The 12,056-nt window shown below is 46.5% G+C and overlaps 1 protein-coding gene across 13 annotated transcripts in view; it reads right to left on the bottom strand.

The window, feature by feature from the left end:
• STK33 (serine/threonine kinase 33) overlaps positions 1-12,056 on the bottom strand; it is a 111,396-nt gene that overhangs the window by 81,720 nt on the left and 17,620 nt on the right. Inside the window, exon 1 of one of the 13 annotated variants that reach the window (XM_088482787.1) lies at positions 4,794-4,812. The exons of the other annotated variants lie outside the window; for them this stretch is intronic. Within the exon in view, the coding sequence (XP_088338913.1) occupies positions 4,794-4,795 (2 nt within the window). The 5' untranslated portion in view covers positions 4,796-4,812. Of the gene's footprint in view, positions 1-4,793; positions 4,813-12,056 lie in introns of those variants that run through there. 13 annotated transcript variants of the gene reach the window in all.

The raw sequence follows: 12,056 nt of genomic DNA, 5'->3' as shown, positions 1-12,056 counted from the left end.
TGCTAATTTGAGTGACAGGATGAGGCGTTTGTGGGTGGTAACAGGGGAAGGTGCTCGAAAACGGGGAGTGGTGATCTGAACGCAGGCGTGCCAAACGGGCGTTTTAAGGGTGTGCATAATTAACAAAGCAGCATCATCGGCCACGCCACTTGGTTCTCTTTTAGCCTGAACTGCTCGCATGATTGCGGTAGGAAAATCCAACCACAAGCACTGCGAGCAGTTCAGACGCCTTTCGATGTACTCGATTAATCTAATAAATAGTGGAGATGACGTATGAAGCGAGCGGCCAGGGGGCGTTTTTTACAAAATAGCGAGCGCATGTTTCGTTCGCTCGTTCAGACATAGAGGCGTCAACAGACCGCAAAGAGCGAGCGCTCTATTTAAATATCCGGCCCCTTTTTCTGAACGAGCGAGCGCAAATAGCGTCCGGCTCTGAATCAGGCCCAGAGTGAAAAGTGATAAGTCTGTGATAAGGTGCCAGCCAATCAGCTCCCAACTGTCATCTCACAGGCTGTATTTCAAAAATGACAGTTAGGAGCTGATTGGCTGGCACCTTATCACTTTTCACTCTGTCTCCTAACACTGCTTAGTAAATAGACCCCTTAAGGTTGATATCTTGAAACAGATCCAACTTGGTACCACCCCCAAGACCAAGGATTTGACTTGGGAAACAGCAGCCTTTACGCAAAGGACATTTTTACTTAACTGTATCGTGTATGTATAAAATTGATTGATTGAGATTGAGATATATATATATATATATATATATATCTCAATCTTTTATCTGTTGCCATTAAGTTTTATTTTGCACAAGATAACTTATTGTTGGATGTCTGCCAGATACACTTTTCCATCTGAGGGCAGCTTTGCGGAACAAGTACTAACGAACATATTTTTATATCTAATACACATGGTAATGGTAATTGATCACCTTCTGATGATTCAACATAATCACACTATGAATGTCAAGGTGTTTCTTAATGTTTTGTCACATTATGGTTTTTGCCAGGCTTCCTTCGGTCGCTGTCCTGGCAGGGTGACGTCATTTCCGGTGGGTGGAGTCACCGAAACCGTAAGTGGGTCCCCTGGACGCTGGGCTGCCATGCAGAGTGACCAGGGCATCTGAAAGGGTGAGTGTTACTATTTAAGCACTGTATTTGCACTGTTTTGTTATGTTGTATATCCTGAAGAAGGGATTTTAAAGTCCCGAAACGTAGATTAAAAGCACTAAGTTTTTCACTATTTCTACAAAAGTCTTCTGAGCGCCGGCAGTTCTTCATTTCTACATTGTGGGGGATTCGTACCCCAGTGGAGGGCACCAGGAGCAAGCTGTCCTTTGACATTGGAGGGGAGTGCTAGGCCGAAACTGGACTTATATATATAAATAAATAAAAATCTTTTATCTGTTGCCTGTAAGTTTTATTTTGCACAAGATAACTTATTGTTTTGTATTTGCCCGATACACTTTTCTATCTGAGGGCAGCTTTGCGGAACAAGTACTAACAGAAGTTGGGTAACGACACTTGATTTAGAGTGCAACACCTGCAGCAGAGCAAAACAATAGCAGTCCGCAGGCCATACACCGCCCTTAAGTGGGTTTGGAAGCCATTGTCTGTGCACCAAGCAACGAGCAAAACACACTGGGGGCAAAATCCTCTATTTCGGTTGCTAAGTGTGTAACACAAGAGGACATTTTATAAATCACAGCAGATGTTAATGGAACACAGGTATTTCAATTCCTAGCATTGACAGGCAATGAGCCGGATCGACGGACGCTTAACGTGGTACACAACGAACAGTCAAGCAGAGCAAATGAAGGTCATATAACCTGGGTTTACTGGCACAGGTGGTCACAGACAATATATCGCGTTACTAGGGTGACATTCTGGAAGATAAGGATCGTGGGAGGCAGGCGCTTAATGAAGCCGATAAATATTTAACACAATATCACCTGTATAGTAGGCAATTAGGCATGAAATAGACACCGCCACACAGAAACAAATATAAAATGTGTATATATTCCGCATCCTGCGGTAAACCTGGCCACTATCCATACGGACTTCCACCAGCTCTATACTTGAAGCAAATGATACGCCTAGACATAGGTGTATTTTCACTTACGTCCAGGTCTGTACAGCCTGCAGCTTGGTCACCATAGCCGCGTCAGTCCTCAGCGTAAATGCACTTGTATTGTATGTGCTCAGTACCACAACATACGCAGTGCAAACATCAGCAAAGGTTCAACTACGCAAGTTCAATTGACTTGCTGCCACACGCGAGGAACTCGCCCTCCTTGCTGCTTACACTATGGGGCTACGAACAATAATCTGCGAGTCCGGAGATACCGTAAGTCAGGGCTCGACAAATTTTTCTAAAATCTAGGAGCCATCTTAAAAGTTTAGGAGCCAGAACATCGTCCATTACCAAAATTATGAAAGCTGGTATAGACCACCACACATGCCCTTTCAGTGCCCCTCAACCTAGTAGTAAGCCCCCTGTAATAGTGCCCCCAGTAGTAAGCCCCCTGTAATAGTGCCCCCAGTAGTAAGTCCCCTGTAATAGTGCCCCCAGTAGTAAGCCCCTTGTAAAAGTGCCCCCAGTAGTAAGCCCCTTGTAAAAGTGCCCCCAGTAGTAAGCCCCCTGTAATAGTGCCCCCAGCAGTAAGCCCCTTGTAATAGTGCTCCCAGTAGTAAGCCCCTTGAAATAATGCCCCCAGTAGTAAGCCCCTTGTAATAGTGCTCCCAGTAGTAAGCCCCTTGAAATAATGCCCCCAGTAGTAAGCCCCTTGAAATAGTGCTTCCAGTAGTAAGCCCCTTGAAATAATGCCCCCAGTAGTAAGCCCCCTGTATTAGTGCCCCCAGCAGTAAGCCCCTTGTAATAGTGCTCCCAGGAGTAAGCCCCTTGAAATAATGCCCCCACTAGTAAGCCCCCTGTATTAGTGCCCCCAGCAGTAAGCCCACTGTAATAGTGCTCCCAGTAGTAAGCCCCCTCTCATAATGCCCACAGTATTAAGCCCCCTCTAATAATTACCCCAGTAGTAAACCCCTTGAAATAATTCCCCCAGTAGTAAGCCCCTTGTAATAGTGCCCCCAGTAGTAAGCCCCCTTGAATAGTACCCCCAGTACTAAGCCCAGTCTAATAGTGCCCACAGTACTAAGCCCCCTCTAAGTGTGCCGCGCACACATACACAAAAGGAGTGAGCTCCGGCTGCAGCTGCGGGGAGTCGGGTGCCCGCTGGTAAAATTTCAGCGGGCGCCAGTCAAATGGAGCTTCTCGTTGGCGGCAGGGGGGAGGGGGGGGTAGTGGCTTGGAAATCCCGGTCACCAGGTCTAAAAATCCTAGTCACCATGGCAACCTGGCACCTGGGATTTGTCGAGCCCTGCCGTAGGTGCAGCATATAATCGCACCTAATTGAATTCCCCCCAATGTCTCCTTGGAAAGACATTTTGGACTGCAAACCAAGTCCAGGGGTAGGCAACGCCTGGCACTCCAGGGGCTGTTCAGCTTTACATCCCAGCATTCCTTATGGCATCTTCAGCATGTCCTAACAGTAAACTGTGGCAAGGCATGCTGGGATGTGTTGTTCAACAGCAGCTGCAGTGCAGCACGTTGCGTACCCCCAATATACTGTAGTCTACATCCCTTTGAAAAAGCTACACTAATGCCGGGTACACACTAGAGCTAGACGATGTCTAGTGTGTACGGCAGCGGCGAGACCCGGCATCGGCAAGTGCGTACACACTTGCCGATGTCAGGAGCAACGGTGCGACAACGGGGGCGATGCTGCATTCGGATATCACCCGGCGGACCAATGGACGATGTCCCTGAAGAAGCGCGAGTAAACACTGCCGGATGGGACGACAAATCGTCTAATGTGTACCTTGCTTAAGGGGTCTATTCAATTAGGTGCAACTAAGTTGCACCACATGGCTGCATACAAAAATCCACGAGAACAGGGTCGAGATTGGGCCGCCAGGGGAGCGGGGTCGTTGGAGGAGTGTCCATGCTGTAACAATGGCACCTCGCCCCCCTCGCATGTAATTGAATTGACCACTACATTCTGAATTTTATATTAGAAGTACTTCATATATTTATCTGGAAATAAAATGTTAATCATCCTTTTGCGCCTAGTTATTTTCCCAGAACTCCTTTCTGAGACCACGTGAAAAATCCGCAACACAAACTGATGGAGTCACATCCCGAATCTCTACCCCATGGGAACAGGAAAGGGAGCAGGAAGGAACAGATACAAGTTGAAACATGAATTGCTGATACTTGAGCACTTTGAAAATAGTTTATAATTTCACAAGAGTCCTGGCCCAAAGTTATGTAACTACAATAAACTACAAAGCACCTACATGCCAAACACCGGCCTGGGGTCATTCAGTAACTATGAGCATCACAGGACGGAGAGCGGCATCTCTCAGAGGTCACAAGTACGGCCGTCTTATGGAGCCAAACCAAAAATACATCTTACATTTTATTACTTATTATATTTGCAAATATTTATTAGATAATCTCCAAGACGTTTAATAGATCACTTTATAAAGAGTTCACTGAAGAAACACAATCTCCTGATCACTTACCACTTCCAAACCATTAACCCCAGCACAATGGAGGTACATAGCACAAATCCATCAGACTGTTACAATAGATGAAGAGAATCGCTGCGTTTGAAACAAAAATCTTCACCAGAAACAGGTTTTCCATAAGTGAAATTAACAATAGATCCTCTTATCAACAAGGAACTCGCCCAACTAGACTATAAACAAGGAACGTGTATCTGTACTCACATTACTGTAGGAACGTGTGAAGTCTAAGCCATCACTTCCCTCTCACAGTCTGACAGTCCAGTGCTCAGCTCTCAGTAGTGTCCCGAGTAGGAGTACTGCCCTAATCCTCCATAGGCACCTCCCTTATCAACCTGCCCCTTCCTGACTGAGACCTGCCTGGCCACCTTCCTTCCCCAATATATAACCTGCCTGGCCACCTTCCTCCCCCAATATAAAACCTCCCTGGGCATCTTCCTCTCCCCAAAAAACAAACCTCCATGGGCACCGGCCTCCATCCCTAAATAAAATGTTTATGGGCATCTTCCTCCCTCCAAATATTACCTCCCTGGCCACCTTCCTCCTCCCTAAATATAACCTACCTGGGCACCTTCCTGCTCCCGAAATATAGCCTCCCTGCCCACCTTCCTCCTCCCTAAATATAACCTCCCCAGGCACCTTCCTCCTCCCTAAATATAACCTCCCTGGGCACCTTCCTCCTCCCTAAATATAACCTCCCTGTGCACCATCCTCCTCCCTAAATATAACCTCCCTGTGCACCATCCTCCTCCCTAAATATAACCTCCCTGTGCACCATCCTCCTCCCTAAATATAACCTCCCTGTGCACCATCCTCCTCCCTAAATATAACCTCCCTGTGCACCATCCTCCTCCCTAAATATAACCTCCCTGTGCACCATCCTCCTCCCTAAATATAACCTCCCTGTGCACCATCCTCCTCCCTAAATATAACCTCCCTGTGCACCATCCTCCTCCCTAAATATAACCTCCCCGTGCACCATCCTCCTCCCTAAATATAACCTCCCCGGCCACCTTCTTCCTCCCTAAATATAACCTCTCTGGCCACCTCCCTCCCCCCTATATAGAACCTCCCTGGCCAATCTTCTCCTTCCCTAAGTAGAACCTCCGTGGCCACCTTCCTCACACATCAATGATGCACTTACGCCAAACTGCTCCTCTCGGTGCATCAGGTCCCGTGCAACTCTGCTAGCATCGGGCATCGATTTTGTGTCTTATATGCTGAAAATGCGTCTTATCACAATGCGATGCAACTAGGATATATCAGGAGACTGTGATGATTAATTTGATATGTGACACTTGTATATCTGTGTACAACCGAGTCTCTGGATCTGTAAATGAAGTACTACAATGCAGCAGCTGTGGCTCTTTTCCACGCCAAGTTCCATTGTGCTTCGTATACAGCTGCACACAGATATACAGGTGTCACATATCACATTACTCAGCGCAGTCTCCCATATACAGACTCAGGAGCACACATATATACAGGTGTCACATATCACATTACTCAGCGCAGTCTCCTGTATACAGACTCAGGAGCACACAGATATACAGGTGTCACATATCACATTACTCAGCGCAGTCTCCCATATACAGACTCAGAAGCACACAGATATACAGGTGTCACATATCACATTACTCAGCACAGTCTCCCATATACAGGAGCACACAGATATACAGGTGTCACATATCACATTACTCAGCGCAGTCTCCCATATACAGACTCAGTCGCACACAGATATACAGGTGTCACATATCCCATTACTCAGCGCAGTCTCCCATATACAGACTCAGGAGCACACAGATATACAGGTGTCACATATCACATTAATCAGCGCAGTCTCCATATACAGACTCAGGAGCACACAGATATACAGGTGTCACATATCCCATTACTCAGCGCAGTCTCCCATATACAGACTCAGGAGCACACAGATATACAGGTGTCACATATCACATTACTCAGCACAGTCTCCTATATACAGACTCAGGAGCACACAGATATACTGGGGTCACATATCACATTACTCAGCGCAGTCTCCCATATACAGGAGCACACAGATATACAGGTGTCACATATCACATTACTCAGCACAGTCTCCCATATACAGACTCAGGTGCACACAGATATACAGGTGTCACATATCACATTACTCAGCGCAGTCTCCCATATACAGACTCAGGAGCACACAGATATACAGGTGTCACATATCACATTACTCAGCACAGTCTCCCATATACAGACTCAGGAGCACACAGATATACAGGTGTCACACATCACATTACTCAGCACAGTCTCCATATACAGACTCAGGAGCACACAGATATACAGGTGTCACATATCACATTACTCAGCACAGTCTCCCATATACAGACTCAGGAGCACACAGATATACAGGTGTCACATATCCCATTACTCAGCGCAGTCTCCCATATACAGACTCAGGAGCACACAGATATACAGGTGTCACATATCACATTACTCAGCACAGTGTCCCATATACAGAGTCAGGAGCACACAGATATACAGGTGTCACATATCCCATTAATCAGCGCAGTCTCCCATATACAGACTCAGGAGCACACAGATATACAGGTGTCACATATCACATTACTCAGCGCAGTCTCCCATATACAGACTCAGGAGCACACAGATATACAGGTGTCACATATCACATTACTCAGCACAGTCTCCCATATACAGACTCAGGAGCACACAGATATACAGGTGTCACATATCACATTACTCAGCGCAGTCTCCCATATACAGACTCAGGAGCACACAGATATACAGGTGTCACATATCACATTACTCAGCACAGTCTCCCATATACAGACTCAGGAGCACACAGATATACAGGTGTCACATATCACATTACTCAGCACAGTCTCCCATATACAGACTCAGGTGCACACAGATATACAGGTGTCACATATCACATTACTCAGCACAGTCTGCTGGTGCATCCTAGTCGCAATTTTTGCAAAAACTATGCATATAAGTGGCCCGACATAGGCAGAGCTGCATGGGTCCTGGCAGCTCACTTGCGCCAGTCATCTTGCGCCACATAGTGTATTGCGGCTAGATGTGTGAGGACACATCTATATTACCATCCGTCTGCCAGCAGGTTATACAGGATATGACCATTACCAACCATCCGCAGACAAGGTATTGCCGATACCGGACATGACTATTACTATCTGTCCACAGACAGGTTGTTGCCGATACCGGATATATGGCTATTACCATCCATCCGCAGAGGGCAAACAATGCGAAATCAGAATTTACAGACGTCCTCCGCTATACAGTGGGGGTCGCTTCTGAGTCACACTGCTGCGAATGTGTTGCATCTTCTGCTGTAGTCACATCTGTGACTAAGTTATAATAATAAGTGTTGAATCACTGACTATGCCCAGGAGCTTACACTCTTTACAGTAATAAAGGACCCGATTCAGTAATAAAGGACCCGATTCAGACGTGGATGCTAATGTCATCGCAGCAGCGTTTTCTCAGGAATCGCAATTTGCAAAACTATGCTAATGACCCATTCGCCATCCAGTGCTTAGGGACATCCACTGACAGCATCTCATATCTGCCACTCCTGCACAAAACCGAAAACCTGGAATGCAGATCAGCCGGCCATCAGCCTCCTGAGTAAGTCCAAGCTGCCGCAGACACGGCGGGTCTCCAGACTTGCAGAGAGCTCTCCCGCTGTGAGCAAGAACTTTGCTAATCTACGGACGCCCACAAAACATTGTTTAAACTATCGGACGGGCCTGCGTTTTTCTAACCCCTCCCCCTTTACCTCCCCCAAATGCTGATTCCCTGTCACTCATTTTGCGAATGAATCCTCCGTTTGTGCAAGTGTAATCATAAAACAATCTCAGCATGTAAGCCGCACTGCACACGTGCAAACAATCGCTCAATCGGCGCTAACATCGGCATTGATGCACGGTCCACTGCAGAGCAGGATCTTACACGCCATATAGAATAGATAATGGGAGATGAATAATAGCCAATACAGTACAGTCGTTACAGGCGCAATTCATAACCTACTTGTAGTAATGCCGCGGAATTAGCGCCCATCTCTAAATCATGCCCTATATTCCATATTATCCATCTCTCATGATTTATATATAATGTTATTAGAGGCAGAGGCCCAGTCAGTAATACAAGCAGGTAGAGCAGTGGTGACAGCATAAAAAATGAATGACGTATTTAGGGCCTGATTCAGAGCCGGACGCTATTTGCGCTCGCTCGTTCAGAAAAAGGGGCCGGCTATTTAAATTGAGCGCTCGCTCTTTGCGGTCTGTTGACGCCTCTATGTCTGAGCGAGCAAACGAAACATGCGCTCGCTATTTTGTAAAGACACCCCCTGGCCGCTCGCATCCTACGTCATCTCCGCTATTTATTAGATTAATCGAGTACATCGAAAGGCGTCTGAACTGCTCGCAGTGCTTGTGGTTGGATTTTCCTACCGCAATCATGCGAACAGTTCAGGCTAAAAGACAACCAAGTGACGTGGCCGATGACGCTGCTTTGTTAATTATGCACACCCTTAAAACGCCCATTTTGACCGTTTGGCACGCCTGCGTTCGGATCTCCACTCCCCGTTTTCAAGCACCTTCCCCTGTTACCACCCACAAACGCCTCATCCTGTCACTCAAATTAGAAGCACTCGCTATTTAGCGAGCGCTCGATTTCCGACCGCAATGACTGGTTGGCGCATGCGCATTACGACCCATATGCATGCGCAGATGTGCGAACATCGCTCGGAGCGAACGAGCGGCCGCTTACGAGCGGCTCTGAATCAGGCCCTTAGTACGGGCATTGGGTAGGGTTCTGCAGAAGTACAAGGACCGTACTGAGATATAAGGATATTTGGGGTTATGCTGGGTACACACCTAACAGATCGATCTGCAGATATATATCGGATGATGGTTGCTCATACACACTGAACAACCATCATCGGTCATATGGCTGCGGATCCCACTGGCCCGGGGGCATGTTGCGCCCACTCTCCGCGGACTCTGTTGCACAGCCGACGTGATATATATATATATATGTCTGAACAGCGTCGTTCACAGACTTACCGCTGGTACACACTGGCCGACGTACACAAGATATATTGGGCGATCAATTGATCAGCCAATATATCTGCCAGTGTGTACCCGGCATAAATCAGCAGGCTGATGATACAGGAGATTCGCCTACAATGCACGCAATGATTTGCTGGTTTCTGGCCTTCTGCTGGCTACACCGAGGACATGGAGTCTCTGGCAGAGCTTGCTCTATGAACAGGCGCAGAGGGTCAGAGAAGGTCCCTGTGATAACAGAACGGATGAGATGAAGGCGATTCTCCAGCTGGATGGCGACCAAACCACCAGATTACTGAGCACAATGCACGGTGCATATTGTATACAGCGGATTTCACACCCAGGTCACTTTGTTCTCGCTGTACAAATGCACAAATGACACAACTGCATTAACCCTGCGGACTGACATTTAATCGCAGTAGGCGTAAAAGTCATCTGGATCTGTGTTCTGATACATGGTGATTAAAGTGACATAGGGATCAGATACACAGAAACAAGGTGTCCACTAGTCACACACTGCAGGGGGCCAACACAATTTATTGCTCCGAGACAGGGGCTCGCGCACAGTTGGGCATCAATAACAGCATAAAATACACTGGGGAAAAAAAAAAAAAGACACTTTTTGTTGAGGTTGGATCTCAAGATGTGTTCTGCTCAGCAAGGATAGAAAGAACAGTAGTATATGTGCCTGGGTTACACCAGGAGAGAACAGCAGTATATGTGCCTGGGTTACACAGGAGAGAACAGTAGTATATATGTGCCTGGGTTACACCAGGAGAGAACAGTAGTATATATGTGCCTGGGTTACACCAGGAGAGAACAGTAGTATATATGTGCCTGGGTTACACCAGGAGAGAACAGTAGTATAGGTGCCTGGGTTACACCAGGAGAGAACAGTAGTATATGTGCCTGGGTTACACCAGGAGAGAACAGTAGTATATGTGCCTGGGTTACACCAGGAGAGAACAGTAGTATATGTGCCTGGGTTACACCAGGAGAGAACAGTAATATATGAGCCTGGGTTACACCAGGAGAGAACAGTAGTATATGTGCCTGGGTTACACCATGAGAGAACAGTAGTATATGTGCCTGGGTTACACCAGGAGAGAACAGTAGTATATGTGCGTGGGTTACACCAGGAGAGAGCAGTAGTATATGTGCCTGGGTTACACCAGGAGAGAACAGTAGTATATGTGCCTGGGTTACACCAGGAGAGAACAGTAGTATATGTGCGTGGGTTACACCAGGAGAGAGCAGTAGTATATGTGCCTGGGTTACACCAGGAGAGAACAGTAGTATATGTGCCTGGGTTACACCAGGAGAGAACAGTAGTATATGTGCCTGGGTTACACCAGGAGAGAACAGTAGTATATGTGCCTGGGTTACACCAGGAGAGAACAGTAATATATGTGCCTGGGTTACACCAGGAGAGAACAGTAGTATATGTGCCTGGGTTACACCAGGAGAGAACAGTAGTATATGTGCCTGGGTTACACCAGGAGAGAACAGTAGTATATATGTGCCTGGGTTACACCAGGAGAGAACAGTAGTATATGTGCCTGGGTTACACCAGGAGAGAACAGTAGTATATGTGCGTGGGTTACACCAGGAGAGAGCAGTAGTATATGTGCCTGGGTTACACCAGGAGAGAACAGTAGTATATGTGCGTGGGTTACACCAGGAGAGAGCAGTAGTATATGTGCCTGGGTTACACCAGGAGAGAACAGTAGTATATGTGCCTGGGTTACACCAGGAGAGAACAGTAGTATATGTGCCTGGGTTACACCAGGAGAGAACAGTAGTATATGTGCCTGGGTTACACCAGGAGAGAACAGTAATATATGTGCCTGGGTTACACCAGGAGAGAACAGTAGTATATGTGCCTGGGTTACACCAGGAGAGAACAGTAGTATATGTGCCTGGGTTACACCAGGAGAGAACAGTAGTATATGTGCCTGGGTTACACCAGGAGAGAACAGTAGTGTATGTGCCTGGGTTACACCAGGAAAGAACATTAGGGTCATTCTATGTCAGTACAACCAGGTATGGCCACCACTCATCTCAGATTTTTATGACATATTTTTAGTTGAAAGGATGTCAGAAAAACTATTTCTGCCAAATAACTCGACTGTCGGACCGTTTGTTTCCGAAATATTGATTTTCAATTAAACTATTTACTAGTCGCAACTTATTTATTCAGTTTATTTGAAGTATCACAGGTGTTTATTAAGGGATCACCACGAAATTTGGCCTCCAAGGTAACTTTTCCTCCCAAATCCAAAAATCTAAACCAAATTACTTTATCTGCCTTACGTTTGAATTACAGCAAAAATTTTGGAACACTATTAAAAACACAAGGTTAAATCAACAT

This window comes from Taudactylus pleione, unplaced genomic scaffold, assembly GCF_031769625.1.
Source record: "Taudactylus pleione unplaced genomic scaffold, aTauple2 ptg000295l, whole genome shotgun sequence".
NCBI classification, from domain to species: domain Eukaryota; kingdom Metazoa; phylum Chordata; class Amphibia; order Anura; family Myobatrachidae; genus Taudactylus; species Taudactylus pleione.
This window is presented reverse-complemented; position numbering and strand designations above follow the sequence as displayed.